Source organism: Scyliorhinus torazame, chromosome 10, assembly GCF_047496885.1.
Source record: "Scyliorhinus torazame isolate Kashiwa2021f chromosome 10, sScyTor2.1, whole genome shotgun sequence".
Lineage (NCBI taxonomy): Eukaryota > Metazoa > Chordata > Chondrichthyes > Carcharhiniformes > Scyliorhinidae > Scyliorhinus > Scyliorhinus torazame.
Window position 1 is genome coordinate 51,310,749 of NC_092716.1, and position 23,288 is coordinate 51,334,036.

General features: G+C 47.9%; 1 protein-coding gene across 1 annotated transcript in view; it reads right to left on the reverse strand.

Annotated features, from left to right (window-relative positions):
* The window catches only part of slc7a9 (solute carrier family 7 member 9), a 138,117-nt gene that overhangs the window by 110,125 nt on the left and 4,704 nt on the right, over nucleotides 1–23,288 (reverse strand). The window contains exon 2 of the mRNA XM_072518100.1: nucleotides 3,826–3,994. Coding sequence (XP_072374201.1) covers nucleotides 3,826–3,954 — 129 coding nt within the window. The 5' untranslated portion in view covers nucleotides 3,955–3,994. The remainder of the gene's footprint in view (nucleotides 1–3,825; nucleotides 3,995–23,288) is intronic.

Below are 23,288 nucleotides of genomic sequence, written 5' to 3' on the forward strand. Positions count from 1 at the left end.
TTTATGGAGCAGATGGGAGGTGTAGACCCGTGGAGATTTAGCAGGCCTAGGAGTAAGGAGTTCTCGTTTTTCTCCTATGTCCATAAAGTCTACTCGCGAATAGACTTTTTTGTGCTGGGAAGGGCGTTGATCCCGAAGGTGAGGGGAACGGAGTATACGGCTATAGCCATTTCGGATCACGTTCCACACTGGGTAGACTTGGAGATAGGGGAGGAAACAGGAGGGCGCCCACCCTGGAGAATGGACATGGGACTAATGGCAGATGAGGGGGTGTGTCTAAGGGTGAGGGGGTGCATTGAAAAGTACTTGGAACTCAATGATAATGGGGAGGTCCAGGTGGGAGTGGTCTGGGAGGCGTTGAAGGCGGTGGTTAGAGGGGAGCTGATATCAATAAGGGCACATAAAGGGACGCAGGAGAGTAAGGAACGGGAGCGGTTGTTGCAAGAACTTTTGAGGGTGGACAGACAATATGCGGAAGCACCGGAGGAGGGACTGTACAGGGAAAGGCAAAGGCTACATGTAGAATTTGTCTTGCTGACTACGGGCACTGCAGAGGCACAATGGAGGAAGGCACAGGGTGTACAGTACGAATATGGGGAGAAGGCGAGCAGGTTGCTGGCACACCAATTGAGGAAAAGGGGAGCAGCGAGGGAAATAGGGGGAGTGAGGGATGAGGAAGGAGAGATGGAGCGGGGAGCGGAGAGAGTGAATGGAGTGTTCAAGACATTTTATAAAAAATTATATGAAGCTCAACCCCCGGATGGGAGGGAGAGAATGATGGGCTTCTTGGATCGGCTGGAATTTCCCAAGGTGGAAGAGCAGGAAAGGGTGGGACTGGGAGCACAGATCAAGGTAGAAGAAGTGGTGAAAGGAATTAGGAGCATGCAGGCGGGAAAGGCCCCGGGACCGGATGGATTCCCAGTCGAATTCTATAGAAAATATGTGGACTTGCTCGCCCCGGTATTGACGAGGACCTTTAATGAGGCAAAGGAAAGGGGACAACTGCCCCCGACTATGTCTGAAGCAACGATATCGCTTCTCTTAAAGAAGGAAAAGGACCCGCTACAATGCGGGTCCTATAGACCTATTTCCCTCCTAAATGTAGATGCCAAGATCCTGGCCAAGGTAATGGCAATGAGAATAGAGGAAAGTGTCCCGGGGGTGGTCCACGAGGACGAAACTGGGTTTGTGAAGGGGAGACAGCTGAACACGAATATACGGAGGCTGTTAGGGGTAATGATGATGGCCCCACCAGAGGGGGAAACGGAGATAGTAGTGGCGATGGATGCCGAGAAAGCATTTGATAGAGTGGAGTGGGATTATCTGTGGGAGGTGTTGAGGAGATTTGGTTTTGGAGAGGGGTATGTTAGATGGGTGCAGCTGTTGTATAGGGCCCCGATGGCGAGCGTGGTCACGAATGGACGGGGATCTGCATATTTTCGGCTCCATAGAGGGACAAGGCAGGGATGCCCTCTGTCCCCATTATTGTTTGCACTGGCGATTGAGCCCCTGGCGATAGCGTTGAGGGGTTCCAAGAAGTGGAGGGGAGTACTTAGAGGAGGAGAAGAACACCGGGTATCTTTGTATGCGGACGATTTGCTACTATACGTGGCAGACCCGGCGGAGGGGATGCCAGAAATAATGCGGATACTTGGGGAGTTTGGGGATTTTTCAGGGTATAAATTGAACATGGGGAAAAGTGAGTTGTTCGTGGTGCATCCAGGGGAGCAGAGTAGAGAAATAGAGGACCTACCGTTGAGGAAGGTAACAGGGGACTTTCGTTACCTGGGGATCCAGATAGCCAAGAATTGGGGCACATTGCATAGGTTAAATTTAACGCGGTTGGTGGAACAAATGGAGGAGGATTTTAAGAGATGGGATATGGTATCCCTGTCACTGGCAGGGAGGGTGCAGGCGGTTAAGATGGTGGTCCTCCCGAGATTCCTCTTTGTGTTTCAGTGCCTCCCGGTGGTGATCACGAAGGCTTTTTTAAAAAGGATTGAAAAGAGCATCATGGGTTTTGTGTGGGCCGGGAAGACCCCGAGAGTGAGGAAGGGATTCTTACAGCGTAGCAGGGATGGGGGGGGGCTGGCACTACCGAGCCTAAGTGAGTATTATTGGGCCGCTAATATTTCAATGGTGAGTAAGTGGATGGGAGAGGAGGAGGGAGCGGCGTGGAAGAGATTAGAGAGGGCGTCCTGTAGGGGGACTAGCCTACAGGCTATGGTGACAGCCCCATTGCCGTTCTCACCGAGGAACTACACCACAAGCCCGGTGGTGGTGGCTACACTGAAGATTTGGGGACAGTGGAGACGGCATAGGGGAAAGACTGGAGCCTTGGGGGGGTCCCCGATAAGAAACAACCATAGGTTTGCCCCGGGGGGAATGGATGGGGGATATGGAATGTGGCAAAGAGCAGGAATAACGCAACTGAAAGATCTGTTTGTGGATGGGAAGTTCGCGAGTCTGGAAGCGCTGACCGAGAAATATGGGTTGCCCCAAGGGAATGCATTCAGGTATATGCAACTGAGGGCTTTTGCGAGGCAGCAGGTGAGGAATTCCCGCAGCTCCCGACACAAGAGGTGCAGGACAGAGTGATCTCAAAGACATGGGTGGGGGATGGTAAGGTGTCAGATATATATAGGGAAATGAGGGACGAAGGGGAGACTGTGGTAGATGAACTAAAAGGGAAATGGGAAGAAGAGCTGGGGGAGGAGATCGAGGAGGGGCTGTGGGCAGATGCCCTAAGCAGGGTAAACTCATCGTCCTCGTGTGCCAGGCTAAGCCTGATTCAGTTTAAGGTATTACACAGGGCGCATATGACTGGAGCACGGCTCAGTAAATTTTTTGGGGTGGAGGATAGGTGTGCGAGGTGCTCGAGAAGCCCAGCGAATCATACCCATATGTTTTGGTCATGCCCGGCACTACAGGGGTTTTGGATGGGGGTGACAAAGGTGCTTTCAAAAGTAGTGGGGGTCCGGGTCGAACCAAGCTGGGGGTTGGCTATATTTGGGGTTGCACAAGAGCCGGGAGTGCAGGAGGCGAGAGAGGCCGATGTTTTGGCCTTTGCGTCCCTAGTAGCCTGGCGCAGGATATTGTTAATGTGGAAAGAAGCCAAGCCCCCGGGGGTGGAGACCTGGATAAATGACATGGCAGGGTTTATAAAGCTAGAGCGGATTAAGTTTGTTCTAAGGGGGTCGGCTCAAAGGTTCACCAGGCGGTGGCAACCGTTCGTCGAATATCTCGCAGAAAGATAGATGGAATGGAAAAAAGAAGGCAGCAGCAGCAGCCCAGGATCCGGGGGGGGAGGGGGGGGGGGAAGGAGGAACCAGAAGGACTCTCAGGGTTGTTAATATATACTGTATAATATGTATAGGTCGTTGCGACAGATAATTATATATTGGACTGTTAAATTATATTTTTGGAGAGTGTTACTTGTGATAAGGCAGTTGCCAATTAGGGCTAGTTTTCATTTTTGTTATTTATTATTTATTCATTTTTTGTTTATAAAATAGGTCATTGTTATTTGTGTTGTTATAATGTTGTGTAAAGAATGCACAATGTACTGTGTTGGTTGACCAAAAAATTTTCAATAAAATATTTATTTAAAAAAAAGAACTATGAAGATTATAATTCTGGAAGAAGTACTGTAATATTGTGTTTTATTTTGTGCTCCCTCGGTGAATGAATGTTGTCTACAATAAAGATAATTGCAAAGAAGAAGTTTGACAGGTAAAAAAAAAATCAAATCAGCACTCATTGCACAGCAATTTATAACAGGAGCTTGCATCCTTCACCATATGTTGTTGGGAATACTATACTTGCCTGTTGCTGTAGAGCCATATGTTCTGGTTCCTTGTCTTTGATGCCCCGCGACTCCATTTTGTCAAGTGCTAGATTCCCATTCTTCGCCTCTGTATTGATTTTCCTCTTTCTCAGATTCTCCTCATCCATTTTTTCTAGTTTCTTGGCTTAAGAATAATTGCGAGAGTACCTATAGGATTAAACTTTGTCCAGTTATTAAGCGATAACCATCACATGTCAATATAGTTAACACACAGCTCGAAGTGAATAGCATATAAATCCCGAATAGCATATTTCTCCCGTACCAGCCTCCCCGAACAGGCGCCGGAATGTGGCGACTAGGAGCTTTTCACAGTAACTTCATTTGAAGCCTACTTGTGACAATCAGCGATTTCATTCATTCATTCATAATCTCCTGCTAAGTTCTTATTTGTCTGACCACACTTTGTGTTTATTCTTCATTCATGGACTTTGTGATTGGTGTTTTGTATTTTTACATTTTAGGATTGGCGACTTCACCAAATCTTTTTCATTCTTAATCCAAATTGAATAAGGCCTTCCATGAGGCATGGACTTAGTGGGATTCCCCTTGAGCTGCGGTTATAAATTAAATTATTTCTGCAAGGAGACAATAGGTGGTAGGAATCGACTATCAGCAAAACAGTCCTTTCCTCCCATTTTCAACATTTTCACACCTGGTAAAGAGAAATATTCAAAGAAAATACAAAAAAAAACATTTTTTATAATGTCCCAATGATTTTACTCCAGGGTTTCACAGCAGTGTCTTGGAGAATGATCTTGAATTTCTGGAACTCCAGGCCGATCCTGGAGGGTTGGCAGCATGGCTGAATTAACTATTGTAAAAATAAGACTAAAATGAATGAGACCGACTGTCTTAAATCCCAGGATTTGAGGCACATGGTGGACTCCATTCATTTCATGAATTCTACTTAGGTTTCCTTAACTAAACCATATAAATGTTCTGTACTTAACATAGCAACTCTTGTTATCCTAATTATACTCAACATTAATTCTTTATTTACTCTGATGCAGCTTAAATTATTGATTGCCTTTTGTGGATGTTGAGCTTCGAAGTGCAATTACTTGGCAATTCTGTGGTGAATGCCCAGTGGGTACTATTGAAGAATGGTGACACAACCATGAGCTTTCCCTTCAAGCACAGATGTCTTCTTTGACACCAAAGGGCAATCTCCAGCAGAAAAATGGTGCAGATTGCATGGGAAATTGTGATTGAAATTGTGAAGGGCAGCACGGTGGCACAAGTAGATAGCACTGTGGCTTCACAGCGCCAGGGTCCCAGGTTCGATTCCTTCTTGGTCACTGTCTGTGCGGAGTCTGCACGTTCTCCACGTGTCTGCGTGGGTTTCCTCCCACAGTCCAAAGACGCGCAGGTTAGGTGGGTTGGCCATGATAAATTGCCCTTAGTGACCAAAAAGGTTATTGGGTTACAGGGATAGGGTGGAAGTGAGGGCTAAAGTGGGTCGGTGCAGACTCGATGGGCCGAATGGCCTCCTTCTGCACTGTATGTTCTATGTTCTATGAAAGAGCAAAGCCAATTGGTAAAGATAAGCATCTCGACAGTAGAAGATCTGTATGTGATAAATGACCGGTTAATCTACTTAAAGTCATAATGGTTGAGGAATAAATATTGTCCAGGAGACTGTGGTGAACTCGTCTGCTCTTCTTCAAAATGGTGCCACAGCGTCTTTTACATCCATCTGACAGGGCAGGTGAGGTCCAGGTTATGTACCTTATTTGAAAGCTGGCACCTCGGATGTTGCAACAGCACACTGGGCTAAATAGCTGGCTTTTAAAGCAGACCAAGGCAGGCCAGCAGCACGGTTCAATTCCCGTAACAGCCTCCCCGAACAGGCGCCGGAATGTGGCGACTAGGGGCTTTTCGCAGTAACTTCATTGAAGCCTACATGTGACAATAAGCGATTTTCTTTTTTTTTTCATTTCTTCAACACTGCTCCGAGGTGTTTGTCTCAGTTTTGTGCTACAAATCTCTGGCAGTTCTTCTGACTCCGGGGCACGAACGTTACCCAATCAGCCACAACTAACTTCTTGGATAGGAAATTATATATATAAAATACATAGGTCCAATTTCCAAACGCTGCCAGTAAACGTGCAACGGTTTTTGCAATTTCTAACACTGCTACTTTATGTAACAATATCACCAGCACACTATGTAATGATATAATTGTCAATGTACAGACCTAAAAGGTTTGCATCTTTAGGAATTGAATTCTGATTTAAAAAAACAAAAAATATTAGTTGATTGGTTATATTATCATTATTGTTAACTTGATATTTCCATGAATTTAATGTAACACAATTCTATTTTAGCAAACAAAACTTTAACTTGTCCACTTTATTAAAATAAAAAAAAACCCCACCCTGTCTTATGCACACAAAATGTTATACCTAAAGATTAAATCCAGGATGTTGTGTTTGAGGAGTCTACAATACTCCTTCAGGATTACCCTTATTTTATTGCTTCTTTGGTTAAAACCTGATAGTTTGGACCTGGGGATTTAGTCAATACAGTCACAGATGTCTTCAGTTGTGGCCACATAAATGGGACCGGATTCTCTGTTCCAGAGTCTAGGTGCTCCCGCCTATATAGAATCGCAACATGTTCACGCTGTTGCTAGCAGCGCCAGGGAAGGACGATTCTATCAATGCAAATGGGTCAGCACGCTGGCACGTGCATCCCGCCCGGATCCCAATTCCCCAGGCATGTGATTCGCTAGGGTTAGGAATCGCATGAATAACATTCTTTTATTTTTATTATTGTCACAACAATAAATAATAATTAACACCGCAGTGAAGTTACTGTGAAAATCCCCTAGTCGCCACATTCTGGTGCCTGTTTGGGTACACAGAGGGGGAATTCAGAATGACCAATTCAGCTAACAGCATGTCTTTCGTGACCTGTGGGAGGAAACCGGAGCACCCGGAGGAAACCCATGCAGACACAGGGAGAACGTGCAGACTCCACATAGACAGTGACCCAAGCCAGGTCTCTGGCACTGTGAAGCAACGATGCTAACCACTGTGCTACTGTGCCACATACAGAGAGGCTGACAAGCTGGGGTAGCTTTAGAGCTCCAGTCACCCCAGACTCTGATTCCAGCCATGAGGATGGCTGCTAAAAGACCTGTACCCCGATTCCTCGAAGCGGACATCCACAAGATGTTGGACTCCAGTGAGGAGAAATGTACATCCTCTTCCCCAGGGTGGGGCGGGTATGTGGTAGTCACCACGAGTGGTATATTATATGTATTACGGCACTGCCCGTATATTAGAGGTACAAGGGTAAATCCCTGCCTGCTGGCTCCGCCCAGCAGGCGGCGTATAAATGTGTGTGCTCTTCTGTGCTGCTCCCATTCTGATTCCAGCTACAGGAGGCACAACATCTTGTTCAATAAAGTCTCGAGTGTTCCACCATTCTCTTGTGGTAATTGACGGTGCATCAGGGGACAACAGCCAGTTATCGTGAATAAAGCCTGGGATGAGGTGGTGGATGCAGTGAGTGCTGGCAGCCTCATCAGGAGGACCAGCATGCAATGCAGGAGGAAGATGAACAACCTCCTTTGAGCTGCTGGTATGTGTAACCACCTGTGTGACCCTGACATCATTCTGGCCTTGACCCTTGACATCTGCCCCACACCCTTACACTCCACCTACCAGCATGTCCCTCAGAACCCACCCACAGGGAACCCCCAACACATTGTCGCAATCCCCTGGGCTAGTGCACGGTCAATTCCAACCCCACTTGACCCAGAGTCGCAACACAATTGAAATGTTATTTTAAAATACCTGAGGACCTAGGCTGAGCCCAGTAAACTGCAGACGCCAGGTTTGTAAATTTAACATATATAATTATTATTTAACAGTTATATAATTAAACTGACAAAAATGTAAATGACTATCTAATATCCCTTTCCCAACCCCCCTTTCTAACTACCCCCACTCTGTACACACAGACACAATGAACAACACAGGGAATAGGGTGGTTGAGAGGTATAAAAAATATCAATAAAAATAAAAAGATATTTGATGCATGAGGATAGCTTCCAGTTAGTGTCTTTCAGGAGCTCAAGTTTTTGAATCTGAAGTTTTTGTAGATTTAAGATCATTTCAACTTTATATAAAGATGTGCCAGGCACTCACTGGTTTTATGACAATAAAGCAGCTCTTTATTTCAGCAGCAAAAGAGAGAGTTCCTTCTCCTTTCAGGGGCTAATCACTTCTGCTTATCTCTCTCGGAAGCATCAGGCAGGAACAAACTGGCGTCTCAGAATCTCACAATGTCCTTCCTGTGTTCCCAGGGATAAAGCAGGCCATAACAGACAGGAGACGGGCAGGGCCATGCCTGGCATACTGTCCACAACTGCTTTGAAGAAACGGCCATGAAACTCGCAGGTACACCAAGGAGAGGGCAGTGGCTGGCATGGAGTTCGCCCTTCACCAAAGAAGCGAGTCCAATGCAACTTTATCCAGATGTTCTATCTCAAGTGAGTCTTTTATCTCCCACAGCCCTGTCCTTCCCAACAGCTGACCCCTTGTCACTTCTCTTCAAGGATCCCCACCAGACAAAACCGGGCTGTCAGGGTCATAGCCACCCCACCTCTAGACCCTCAAAAAACCATGAAGCAGACCTCCAGGGAAGCCACTGACTTCTCGGCACTGCTTTCACCAGCACTATCTACCAGCGCAGACTATCGCTCACCTCGGTCGGCAATGTTATGATTAGGCTCCTAATTCACCCTCTAGTGAGTACCACACACATGCTGCAGCACATCAGGTGGAGGTAGGGACTCCCAGGGAGCAGACGGTCAGAGTGCTGCACGATCGCAGTGATGTGTTAGGCAGGTCGGTTTGATGTGGACTGCACTCAATGCAGGGAAGTTAGAAACAGATGTCTAACACAGGAGAAGGTCCAACACTGTTTTATTCAACTAGATGAACTGTTGTACATATTCAGCTGTGCGTCGACACTATACTGATATGACCAGTGACCACTTACTAGCTACCCCATGGTGTTTGTGCTTGCTAGCTCGTGGACTCTGACTGTCTCAGTAGCTGGGACCTGAGAGAGCGGGAAACCTAGGGCCCTCTGGCTTTATAGTGGTGGTGTCCTGTCTGGTGATTGGCTGCACTGTGTTGTGTGCTTCCTGGTCATCCTATGTGTCAATCACTGCCTGCCTGCTTCTCATTATATACAGAAGTGGATATTATGACACTCAGGAAAAAGCTGCCCGCAAAACAGATGTTGCACCCCTGGAAAATATGATCCCATCACTGGTGCAGATGTAGATTCAGGGACAGAATTTACAGGAGGGGGTGTCAGCTACTTTCCAGCATAAGCAAGAACAACTAAAGGAGTTCAATTGCCTTCAGGCACAGGATATGGTGACGACAATGTGTGGACCCAGGCCAGTACTGAAAGGATGGCGCCCGCAGTGGAAGGCCTGGGTAAGAAGTCAGAGCCATGTATAAGGACATACAAGGCTTGGGTCACACTGTGCTGTCCAAGGCCGAGGCATAGGACAGGAGGACCAGTCACAGACAGACATATCCTGGACACAGATGGACATTACTGCGGCACTCCAGAGCTTAGCACAGTCACAAAGTGGGTTGGAGCACCTTTCGCCCACCCCAGAAGTCCGGAGAGCTGTCCATGTCCATTGGCTGAGGCAGAGGCCCTCTTGTCCATTTGGAAAACAGACAATGTTCTGGCATTGACGGAGCAGGACGGAGGGGGGGGGGGCCCTATATCACAACTGCAACCACTGTTTGCGTGCAGAGCTCGAGGCGGGAGCAGTGTGGTGGCTGAGTAGGAATCGGGCCAGTCTCCCAGGATCCAATGGTCAGCTTCTTCATGGCTTGTTTGAATGTCTGGATCGCCTACTTGGCCAATCCATAAGTCCATACGCATAGGAGCAGAAGTTAGGCTATTCAGCCCATCAAGTCTGCTCCACCATTCAATCATAGCTGATATTTTCTCATCCCCATTCTTCTGCCTTCTCCCCATAACCCCTGATCCCCTTATTAATCAAGAACCCATTTATCTAGGTCTTAAAGACACTCAGTTACCTGGCCTCTACTGCCTTCTGCGACAAAGAGTTCCACAGATTCACCACCCTCTGGCTGAAGAAATTCCTCTGTTTTAAAGGATCAGCCCTCCAGTCTGAAGCTGTGCCCTTGGCTTCTAGATTTTCCTACCAGTGGGAAAACCCTCTCCACGCCCCTCAACCTAGGCCTCGCAGTATCCTGTAATTATCCTGCAAGTTTCAATAAGATCCCCTCTCACCCTTCTAAACTCCAACGAGTACAAACCCAGAGTCCTCAACCGCTCCTCATATGACAAACTCTTCATTACAGGGATCATTATTATGAACCTCCTCCGGACCCTTTCCAAGGCCAGCATATCCTTCCTTCGATACGGGGCCCAAAACTGCTCACAGTACTCCAAATGGGGTCTGACCAGAGTTTATACAGCCTCAGAAGTCCCGGCTTTTGTATTTGAGCCCTCTCGAAATGAATGCTAACATAGCATTTGCCTTCCTAACTGCTGACTGAATCTGTACGTTAACCTTAAGAGAATCTTGAACTTGTACTCCCAGGTCCCTTTGTGCTTCCGATTTCCCACGCCTTTCCCCATTTAGAAAATAGTCTATGCCTCCATTATCCCTCCCAAAGTGCATCAACTCACACTTTTCCATATTGTATTCCATCTGCCACTTCTTTGCTCACTCTCCTAACAAGTCCAAGTCCTTCTGCAGCCCCCCTGCTTCTTCAATACTACCTGTCCCTCTGCATGTCTTTGTATCATCTGCAAACTCAGCAACAATGCCCTAAGTCCCTTTTTCCAGATCGTTAATGTGTATTGTGAAAACTTGTGGTCCCAACGCAGATCCCTGAGGCACACCTCTAGTCACCGGCTGCCATCCAGAAAAATCTTTATCCTTTATCCCCACTCTCTGTCTTCTGCCAATCAGCCAATCCTCTATCCATGCCAGTACCCTTAACACCATGTGCTATTAACATATTTAACAGCCTCCAATGCAGCCTCTTGTCAAAGGCCTCCTGGAAACCTAAATAGATCACGTCCACTGTTTCTCCTTGGTCTAACCTCCTTGTTACCTCCTCAAAGAACTCTAATAGATTTGTCAGACATAATCTCCCCTTGACAAAGTCGTGCTGAGTCAGTCCTAATTCATCATGCACTTTCAAGTACTCCGCAATCTTATCTTTAATAATGGACTCCAAAATCTTACCAATGACCGAACTCAGACTAACGGGCCTATAATTTCCCATCTTCTGCTTCCCTCTCTTCTTAAATAGGGTTGTTGCATTAGCCATTTTCCAGTCCTATAGGACCTTCCCTGGCTCCAGTGATTCCTGAAAGATCATCACTAATGCCTCCACAATCTCCTCAGCTATCTCCTTCAGAACCCTGGGGTGTAGTCCATGTGCTCAACTGACTTATCCACCTTCAGACCTTTAAGTTTCCCCAGAACCTTCTCCTTAGTGATGGCCACTACACTCACCTCTGCCCCCTGATTCTCCTGGAGTTCTGATATCCCACTTGTGTCTTCCACCGTAAAGACTGATGCAAAGTAACTATTCAGTTCCTCTGCCATTTCTTTGTTTCCTATTATTACTTCTCCAGCCTCATTTTCCAGTGGTTCAATGTTTATTCCTGCCTTTCTCTTACCTTTTATATATTGAAGCAAACTCTTGCAATCTTCTTTTATATTACTAGCTACCTTACACTCATACTTCATCTTCTCCCCCCGTATTGCTTTCTTAGTTGCCCTCTGCTCAGTTTCAAAGGCTTGCCAATCCTCTGACTTCCCACTAATCCTCGCCACCTTGTATGCTTTTTCATTTGCTTTTATGCTGTCCTTGACGTCCCTCATCAGCCATGGATGCCTTATCCTCCCCTTAACATGTTTCCTCCTCCTTGGGATGAATTTATGTTGTGCCCCGCGAATAACCCTTTGTTATAACCTGCCTACTTACCATTGGCTAGGGACTAATGACAATCCCACAATCCTGTGGGAGTATGAGCTTCCCCAATGAGGGGGCGGAGAAACCATTAGTAAACTCCAAGTATAAATAAAGCTGGCCAGCTTAGGAACCAGCAGGAAGGTGTGTGCAGCAAGGGAAGTTGCTGCTGCTGTTATATATATATGTTATTGTACATAAATGTTGTTACTTTGTATCCTTAAAACTCGTGCTGGATTCTTTGTGGCCCTCACAAAACTGGCGACGAGGGTTAAAGTGAATAGCTGTCTACACTGCTGAAGCCACCTCCCTGCATTTTTGTTGGATACAGGTTGGAAGTTGTTTTCTATTATACCATGCCTCTGTACGGACGTTTGGATGTTTTTGATGCTGCGCTGGAAAGCTGGAACCAGTACACACAACGGATGCGTTACTATTTCCGGGCAAACAATATCACCGAAAACGAGCGCCAGGTGGTCATATTGCTCACCGCCTGCAGCCCGCATACGTTTGGGGTGATTAGGAGCCTTACGTACCCAGCTGTGCCGGACACCAAAAGTTTGATGAACTTGTGAATATAGTGGGGCAACATTTTAACCCAACCCCTTGCACGATAGTCCAGCGTTACCGGTTTAATACCGCTGAGAGGACCCCTGGAGAATCCCTTGCCGATTTTCTATCCAGGCTACACAGGATTGCGGAGGACTGTGACTATGGTGAGACCTTGTCAGAAATGTTACATGACCGTTTGGTTTGCGATATTAACAATGCGGCCACCCAGAGAAAGTTGTTAGCTGAGCCAACATTGACTTTTCAATAGGCCATTCAAATAGTATTGTCCCGAGAGAGCGCAGAATGAGGAGTGCAGGAGCTACAGGGAATGGAAGTGCATGCCTTGGGGCGCAACCCCTTCCGTCCGAAAACGTCCCCCCGCACTCCTGCGGCACCTTGGGCGAGGCAACGTCCGGACCAACGCCAGTGGCCGTCGGACATTCCTCCCCGAAGGGAGCCTTCTCCAGAACCAATGGATGAGGAACCATGTCAGTGTCAGACTTGTAGGCGCCAACCCCGTCGCGGACGGCGGTCCTAGGAGCATCAGAGGCGCCGTCGTTCCGACCGAAACTGGGACCAGCCCAGGGGCCGTAACTGGGGCCAGCCCAGGGACCGTACCTTCCATGTGGATGAACCTGCGGCGATTACTCCTGAGGACGTGGAGACGGAGGACGACTGCCTGCAGCTGCATTGTGTGGCAGCTCCCCATGTGGCCCCCATTAAGGTGACAGTACGGGTCAATGGCCACCCGCTTGAGATGGAGTTGGACACTGGCACAGCGGTCTCCGTGATCACCCAGAGGACATTTGACCGCATCAAGCAGGGTATACAGACCCTTACCTTAACCGACTCACAGGCCAGGTTGGCCACCTACACGGGGGAACCACTGGACATTGCAGGAACTACAATGACCCCTGTTGTTTATGGACGCCAGGAGGGGCGTTTCCCACTTATCGTGGTGCGCGGCCATGGGCCCAGCCTGTTGGGTCGGGACTGGTTGCGCCATTTGCGGTTGCAATGGCAGCACATCCTCCAAACAGTTTCTGAAGGGTTGACTGAGGTGCTAGGACGATACCCAGATGTATTCCAGCCTGGTTTGGGGAAAATAAAAGGGGCCGTAGCCCATATCCAAGTCGAACCAGGAGCCACGCCGCGCTATTTCCGGGCGCACCCGGTGCCTTACGCCTTGCTCGAGAAGGTAGAAGGGGAGCTCACTCGTTTGGAGAGTTTGGGTATTATCAGGGCCGTCCGTTTTGCTGACTGGGCAGCACCAATTGTACCTGTAATGAAGCCAGATGCCACAGTTCGCTTGTGTGGCGACTATAAACTTACAGTGAATACGGCTTCCCGACTCGACCGATATCCAATGCCTCGCATAGAGGATCTCTACGCGAAGCTTGCAGGTGGACTCTCGTTCACAAAATTAGATATGAGTCACACCTACCTGCAGTTGGAGCTGGACCCTGCCTCCCGACCATATGTAATGATTAATACACACCGGGGCCTGTATGAATATACACGGTTGCCCTTTGGAGTATCCTCTGCATGCGCTATTTTTCAACGTGTTATGGAGGGCATTTTGAGAGGTTTACCACGTGTTGCTGTCTACTTAGATGACGTTTTGATTACAGGGATGTCGGAGCAGGAACATTTGGAAAATCTGAAGGCTGTCCTCAGACGCTTTTCGGAGGCTGGAGTCCGTTTACGTCGCACAAAGTGCGTATTTCAGGCAAAGGAAGTAGTCTACCTAGGTTATCGGGTGGACCTCGAAGGTTTGCGCCCCATCGCAGAGAAGGTGCGTGCAATTCAACAGGCCCCCGCCCCGACTGACACTTCGCATCTTTGTTCTTTTCTCGGTCTCGTCAACTATTACGGGAAGTTCCTCCCCAATCTGGCAACTACGCTGGCCCCTTTGCACCTTCTGCAAAAGAAAAATCACACCTGGGTTTGGGGTCAGCCGCAAGAAACCGCTTTCCGGCGGGTAAAGCAACAATTGTCGTTGTCTGGGTTACTAACCCACTATGATCCTGGAAAGCCTTTGCTCGTCACATGTGATGCATCCCCGTATGGTATTGGGGCCGTCCTGTCCCACAAGATGGAGAACAGGGCCGAGCGACCGATAGCTTTCGCCTCCCGCACATTGACTGCAGCGGAGAAAAAGTACACGCAGATTGAGAAGGAGGGCCTGGCAGTTGTTTTTGTGGTGAAACGCTTCCACCAGTACGTGTATGGCCACCATTTCACTATCGTGACTGATCATAAGCCTCTGCTGGGACTTTTCAGAGAGGATAAGCCAATACCGCCCATTGCTTCTGCACGGATCCAGCGCTGGGCTTTGCTGTTTGCTGCATACGGGTATTCTCTGGAGCACAAGCCAGGTACGCAGATAGCAAATGCCGACGCAGTGAGCCGATTGCCTTTATCGACCAGCCCCATGTCGACCCCCACGACCGGTGAGGTGGTTGCAACCCTAAATTTTATGGACACCTTGCCTGTCACGGCATCACAGATCCGTGAGTGGACCCAGACAGAGCCAATCCTGTCAAAGGTTCGGCACATAGTCCTGTATGGTGGGCAGCATAGACAGCTCCCAGGCGAGTTGCGGGCATTTTCCTCCAAGCTGTCAGAATTCAGCGTGGAAGATGGCATCCTCTTGTGGGGGATGCATGTGATTGTCCCGGAAAAAGGCCAGGAGCTGATACTAACAGACTTGCACAATGGGCATCCAGGTGTGACCAAAATGAAAATGTTGGCCCGGAGTTATGTCTGGTGAACAGGCCTCGACACCGACATTGAGAAGGTGGCCCAAAACTGCGCCATTTGCCAGGAGCATCAGAAGCTTCCGTCGGCCGCACCTCTACATCACTGGGAATGGCCAGGGCGGCCTTGGGCACGCTTACATGCAGATTTCGCAGGCCCTTTTCAAGGATCCATGTTCCTTCTATTAATTGACGCCCAGTCTAAATGGCTAGAGGTGCATAAGATTCAGGGGACAACGTCCTGCGCAACAATTGAAAAGATGCGTTTGTCGTTTAGTACGCATGGCCTCCCCGAGGTGCTGGTCACGGATAACGGCACTCCATTCACGAGTGAGGAGTTTGCGAGGTTCACGAAGATGAACGGCATAAGCCATATCCGCACTGCCCCTTACCATCCGGCTTCAAATGGGTTGGTAGTGCAGACATTCAAAAGAGGCCTAAAGAAGCAGTCTTCTGGATCAATGGACACGAGACAGGCTCACTTTTTGTTTACGTACAGGACCACCCCCGATGCGATGACTGGGGTAGCTCCCGCAGAACTCCTAATGGGCCGGAGACTTCGCACCCGCCTTAGTATGGTTTTCCCGGACATTGGCGCAAAAGTATGCCGCACACAAGAACGGCAGGGACAGGGATTTTCTCGGCATCGGCCGATTCGGCAGTTTGCGCCCGGTGACCCAGTGTTCGTTCGGAATTTTGCTGGTGGTGCCCAGTGGGTTCCTAGTGTAATCTTTCGCCAAATGGGCCCTATATCTTACCAGGTGCAAGCCCAGGGTCGTATCCAGCGCAAACATGTAGACCACGTTCGGTCCAGAAGACTCCCCTCAAAAGATACCCCGCCCCCGGAGCTCATTTCTACAGCCGCAGAGACCAGAGACAAGGGAAGGTAGTCCTCACAATCTTCCACTGGTGCCTCACTCGAAGCCTGCGCAGGTCGTTACAGAACCGAATGGAGATAGAGACGCTGACATGACGGAGGCAGCAGACTCTGACTCCGAGATGGAGACACAGGATGCATCAGAGGGTGAATCCTCGGGTCCATGGGCCGTGGATGTACAACCATTGCGCCGTTCATCACGGAAGTGCCGGTCTCCGTCTCGTTACACGCCGCCTGATCCAGCGCCGCGTGCAAATGGTGTCCGGCCTGCGGCAAAACGAGTCCGACGCCCTCCTTCGCCAGGGTCATCGGTGGATTCCCTGGACTTTGGGGGGGGAGGGATGTTATAACCTGCCTACTTACCATTGGCTAGGGACTAATGACAATCCCACAATCCTGTGGGAGTATGAGCTTCCCCAATGAGGGGGGCGGAGAAACCATTAGTAAACTCCAAGTATAAATAAAGCTGGCCAGTTTAGGAACCAGCAGGAAGGAGTGTGCAGCAAGGGAAGTTGCTGCTGCTGTTATATATATATGGTATTGTAAATAAATGTTATTACTTTGTATCCTTAAAACTCGTGCTGGATTCTTCGTGGCCCTCACAAAACCCTTGAAACCTCCTGCCCTTGCTGTTCCACTGTCTTCCCTGCTAGGTTCCCCTTCCAATCAACTCTGGCCAGCTCCTCCCTCATGTCATTGTACTTATCCTTATTCAATTGTAAAACCGTGACATCTGATTCCACCTTCTCCCTCTCAAACTGCAGGATAAATTCTATCATATTGTGGTCACTGACCCCGAAGTGTTCCTTCACCTTAAGATCCCTAATCAAGTCTGCCTCATTACACATCACCAAATGTCATCACCATTGTCTGTTCCCTAGTGGGCTCTACCACAAGCTGCCGCAAAAAATATCTCTTAAACAATCCACAAATTCCTTTTCTTGGCATCTGCTACCAACCTGATTTTCCTAGTCCATCTGCATATTGAAGTCCTCCATGATGACTGTAATATTGCCTTTCTTTACATGCCTTATCTATCTTCTGATTTATTTTCTGCCCCATATCCTAATTTCTGCTGGGGGGCCTGTACATAACTCCCATCAGGGTTTGTTTTCCTTTGCGATTCCTCAACTCTACCCACAGATTCTATACCTTCCAATCCTATATCGCTCCTTGCTATCAATTTAACTTCATTCCTTATTAACAATGCAACCCGCCCCCTTTGCCCATCTGTCTGTCCTTTTGATAGGACACAAATCCTTGTATATTTAGATCCTGGCCCTGATCCCCTTGCAGCCACGCCTCTGATGCTCATAACATCGTACCAGCCAATTTCAATGTGCGCAACAGCTCATTTACCTTGTTCCATATATTGTGTTCATTCCCCCCCTGCCACACCAATCTTTGAGCGAAGCATTAACCTCCTTAATCTTATTGACCCTGTGTCAATTAGAACAAAGAAAAGTTAAGTACAGGAACAGGCCCTTCGGCCCTCCAAGCCTGTGCCGACCATGCTGCCCGTCTAAACTGAAATCTTCTACACTTCCTGGGTCCGTATCCCTCCATTCCCATCCTAATCTTGTATTTGTCAAGATGCCCCTTAAATGTCACTATCGTCCCTGCTTCCACCACCTCCTCCGGCAGCGAGTTCCAGGTACCCACTACCCTCTGTGTAAAAAATTTGTCTCGTACATCTCCTCTAAACCTTGCCCCTCGCACCTTAAACCTATGCCCCCTAGTAATTGACCCCTCTACCCTGGGTAAGAGCCTCTGACTATCCACTCTGTCTATGCCCCTCATAATTTTGTAGACCTCTATCAGATCGCCCCTCAACCTCCGTCGTTCCAGTGAGAACAAACCGAGTTTATTCAACCTCTCCTCATAGCTAATGCCCTCCATACCAGGCAACAGCTTGATAAATCTCTTCTGCACCCTCTCTAAAGCCTTCACATCCTTCTGGTAGTGTGGCGACCAGAATTGAACACTATACTCCAAGTGTGGCCTAACTAAGGTTCTATACAGTTGCAACATGACTTGCCAATTTTTATACTCAATGCCCCGGCCAATGAAGGCAAGCATGCTGTATGCCTTCTTGACTACCTTCTCCACCTGTGTTGCCCCTTTCTGTGACCTGTGGACCTGTACATCTAGATCTCTCTGACTGTCAATACTCTTGAGGGTTCTACCATTCACTGTATATTCCCTACCTGCATTAGACCTTCCAAAATGCATTACCTCACATTTGTCCGGATTAAACTCCATCTGCCATCTCTCCGCCCAAGTCTCCAAACGATCTAAATCCTGCTGTATCCTCTGACAGTCCTCATTGCTATCCGCAATTCCACCAACCTTTGTGTCGTCTGCAAGCTTACTAACCAGACCAGTTACATTTTCCTCCAAATCATTTATATATACTACGAGCAGCAAAGGTCCCAGCACTGATCCCTGGGGAACACCACTAGTCACAGCCCTCCAATCAGAAAAGCAGCCTTCCATTGCTACTCTCTGCCTTCTATGACCTAGCCAGTTCTGTATCCACCTTGCCAGCTCACCCCTGATCTCGTGTGACTTCACCTTTTGTACCAGTCTGCCATGAGGGACCTTGTCAAAGGCCTTACTGAAGTCCATATAGACAACATCCACTGTCCTACCTGCATCAATCATCTTTGTGACCTCCTCGAAAAACTCTATCAAGTTAGTGAGACACAACCTCCCATTCACAAAACCATGCTGCCTCTCGCTAATACGACCACTTGCTTCCAAATGGGAGTAGATCCTGTCTCGAAGAATTCTCTCCAGTAATTTCCCTACCACTGAAGAAAGGCTCACCGGCCTGTAATTCCCTGGATTATCCTTGCTACCCTTCTTAAACAAAGGAACAACATTGGCTATTCTCCATTCCTCCAGGACATCACCTGAAGACCATGAGGATCCAAAGATTTCTGTCAAGGTCTCAGCAATTTCCTCTCTAGCCTCCTTCAGTATTCTGGGGTAGATCCCATCAGGACCTGGGGACTTATCTACCTTAATATTTTTCAAGACGCCCAACACCTCGTCTTGTTGGATCTCAGTGTGACCCAGGCTATCTACACACCCTTCTCCAGACTCAACATCCATCAATTCCATCTCTTTGGTGAATACTGATGCAAAGTATTCATTGAGTACCTCGCCCATTTCCTCTGGCTCCACACATGGAAACCCTCGCCTGTCCTTCAGTGGGCCCACCCTTTCCCTAGCTACCCTCTTGCTTTTTATGTACGTGTAAAAAACCTTGTGATTTTCCTTAACCCTATTTGCCAATGACCTTTCGTGACCCCTTTTAGCCCTCCTGACTCCTTGCTTAAGTTCCTTCCTACTTTCCTTATATTCCACACAGGCTTCGTCTGTTCCCAGCCTTTTAGCCCTGACAAATGCCTCCTTTTTCTTTTTGACGAGGCCGACAATATCTCTCGTTATCCAAGGTACCCGAAATTTGCCGTATTTATCCTTCTTCCTCACAGGAACATGCCGGTCCTGAATTCCTTTCAACTGACATTTGAAAGCCTCCCACATGTCAGATGTTGATTTACCCTCAAACATCCACCCCCAATCTAGGTTCTTAAGTTCCTGACTAATATTGTTATAATTAGCCTTCCCCTAATTTAGCACATTCACCCTAGGACCACTCTTATCCTTGTCCACCAGCACTTTAAAACTTACTGAATTGTGGTCACTATTCCCGAAATGCTCCCCTACTGAAATTTCTACCACCTGGCCAGGCTCATTCCCCAATACCAGGTCCAGTACAGCCCCTTCCCTAGTTGGACTATCTACATATTGTTTTAAGAAGCCCTCCTGGATGCTACTTACAAACGCTGCCCCATCCAAGCCCTGAGCACAAAGTGAGTCCCAGTCAATATTGGGGAAGTTAAAGTCTCCCATCACAACAACCCTGTCACTTTTACTCCTTTCCAAAATCTGTCTACCTATCTACTCCTCTATCTCCTGCTGGCTGTTGGGTGGTCTGTAGTAAACCCCCAACATTGTGACTATACCCTTCTTATTCCTGATCTCTACCCATATAGCCTCGCTGCCCTCTGAGGTGTGCTCCCGCAGTACAGCTGTGATATTCTCCCTAACCAGTAGCGCAACTCCTCCACCCCTTTTACACCCCCTTCTATCCTGCCTGAAACATCTAAATCCTGGAACGTTTAGCTGCCAATCCTGTCCTCCCCTCAACCAGGTCTCTGTAATGGCAACAACATCACAGTTCCAAGTACTAATCCAAGCTCTAAGTTCATCTGCCTTACCTGTTATACTTCTTGCATTAAAACATATGCACTTCAGGCCACCAGTCCCGCTGTTTTCAGCAACATCTCCCTGTCTGCTCTTCCTCAGAGCCCTACTGACCCGATTCCCTAGTTCTCCCTCAATTTTATCACCTTCTGACCTATTGTTCCTGTACCCACCCCCCTGCCATACTAGTTTAAACCCTCCCGTGTGATACAAGCAAACCTCATGGCCAGCATATTTATGCCTCTCCAGTTTAGATGCAACCCGTGGTTCGTGGCTCATGTAGTAATTAAGAGATTATTAAATTTTTGGTTCTGCTTTTTATTTTAGCTCCTAGCTGTTCATACTCCCTTAGCAGAACCTGTGTCCTTGTTCTGCCTATGTCGTTGGTACCTATATGGACCACGACAACTAGATCTTTCCCCTCCCACTCCAAGTTCCTCTGCAGCTCAGATGAGATATCCCGAAACCGAGCACCAGGCAGGCAACATAACCTTCGGGACTCTTGATCCTGGCCACAGACAATAGTGCCAATGCCCCTGAAGTTAATCTCCAATTACAACTACCCATCGAGGCAGGGCGATACAGAGCGGTCCCCAAATGGCAGATGCTATTCAAGGCCACGAACGTCTCAAATTCCCAGCTGGTGAAAGCAGTGCCATTGTCTGACACTAACACTTCAGGGATGCCATGGGTGCTGAAAGTGTGCCACAACCGGTCCATGGTCACACTTGTGGTTCTGGCCTGCATCTTTTGGACCTCAAGCCATTTGGGTAGTGATTGTTGAAATCCCATATAATATGGGTATAATTTGCTGGAATGCATGGGACTAGAGTGCATACTTGAAAAAACATTGTTCTACCTGAACACTTAACCGGCAGACTGGGGAACAAGAATGTAAAGAAGAAATAGTTCTTGACTCACTCAATTGACCTGCAACTAACTTCGCCTGAATGTCTCCCCATCTTTTTTCTGATTTTTTTGCAAGTATGTCAATGGCATGTTCTACTTGAACAAAGTGCAATAAGGCAACAGGGCAGGGCACCAACCACAAAATATCCACCCAGAATTTCATAGACTCAGATCTGCAAACTTTGAGAAAATTGAGTTGAGGAAGACAGACTGTTGGATGTCTGTGCCAATGCCAGAAGACATGGCAGGAACCTCACTGGCTCCACTTGGAAGGAGGTAATCTTGTCACTGAGAGGCAACTCTGTCACTCCCTACTACAAACCAATTTTGTAAGAGTTGAAATGACTTCAGTAGGGAAGGCACATTTACACAATAGACATCCTTGTCTTTCCTGGTCCGCCCTGAGCATCACCACACACTTCATCCTCTGAAAAAGGGCAGCACGGTAGCATGATGGTTCGCACAATTGCTTCACAGCTCCAGGGTCCCAGGTTCGATTCCCGGCTTGGGTCACTGCCTGTGCGGAGTCTGCACATTCTCCCCGTGCTTGCGTGGGTTTCCTCCGGGTGCTCCGGTTTCCTCCCACAGTCCAAAGATGTGCGGGTTAGGTGGATTGGCCATGATAAATTGCCCATAGTGTCCAAAATTGCCCTTAGTGTTGGGTGGGGTTGCTGGGTAATGGGGATAGGGTAGAGGTGTGGGCTAGGGTAGGGTGCTCTTTCAAAGAGCCAGTGAAGACTCGATGGGCCGAATAGCCTCCTTCTTCTGCACTGTAAATTCTATGAATCCCATGAAAGGCACATATGTACAACTAACTCTTCACTAAGGTGGGTCTCTAGCCCATGATCATGCATTATAGGCATCCAACTACCCAAACTCCAATTACTTACAACCCTAAAACCCTTTGCTGCACTTGAACCTGCCAATGTCTCTCCATATCTTCTTCCAGCTCTCTTATGCGCCTCAATTGCTAGTCCTTCTCTTAATTGTTCAATAGTATTGCTGAAAAAATGTCCACAAGCAGCAGGTTATCATACTGGGCATTCCCACCTTAGAAACGCTCCCTCACACCATATGAGTAGGAGCTCATGGAAAAGAACGGTGCTCGCTCTGACCCTGACACCTAATTGGTGTTGATGAAACGATTTGGGGATTGCAGAATAGTATCAATGTGGTTTGCTTGTTGTATGTAGCTGTGGAACCACTTTTCAACAAGTCACCAGGAAGCACAACAGCAAAAAGATAACTAGAAGAGGTCGACAGATCAGCATCCTTATTTTCTGTTTTATTACTCATTTTCAGACTTGCTTTTGATTTTGTTCGCACAAGAGAGCCGCCTGACCTAAGTCGTTCTTTGATTTTCACTTTCCCTTTTTAAACACTGAAGGAACAATGCTTCAATTTCGTATTTCTGACCGACTGCCACAAAAGCTGTACTTAAAAGATGAGCTAGAAACCCGGACGGCGTGTGTCCCTGTACGTCTGAGAGTGCTGAGAGTGGGCAGGTGACTTGCTGCAAGCATACAGAAAATGATTCCATGGGTGTTTCAATGAAACATAAGACCATAAGACCATAAGACATAGGAGCAGAAGTAAGGCCATTCGGCCCATCGAGTCCACTCCACCATTCAATCATGACTGATTTCAACTCCATTTACCCGCTCTCTCTCCATAGCCCTTAATTCCTCGAGAAATCAAGAATTTATCAACTTCTGTCTTAAAGACACTCAACGTCCCGGCCTCCACCGCCCTCTGTGGCAATGAATTCCACAGACCCACCACTCTCTGGCTGAAGAAATTTCTCCTCATCTCTGTTCTAAAGTGACTCCCTTTTATTTTAAGGCTGTGCCCCCGGGTCCTAGTCTCCCCTGCTAATGGAAACAACTTCCCTATGTCCACCCTACCTAAGCCATTCATTATCTTGTAAGTTTCTATTAGATCTCCCCTCAACCTCCTAAACTCCAATGAATATAATCCCAGGATCCTCAGACGTTCATCGTATGTTAGGCCTACCATTCCTGGGATCATCCGTGTGAATCTCCGCTGGACCCGCTCCAGTGCCAGTATGT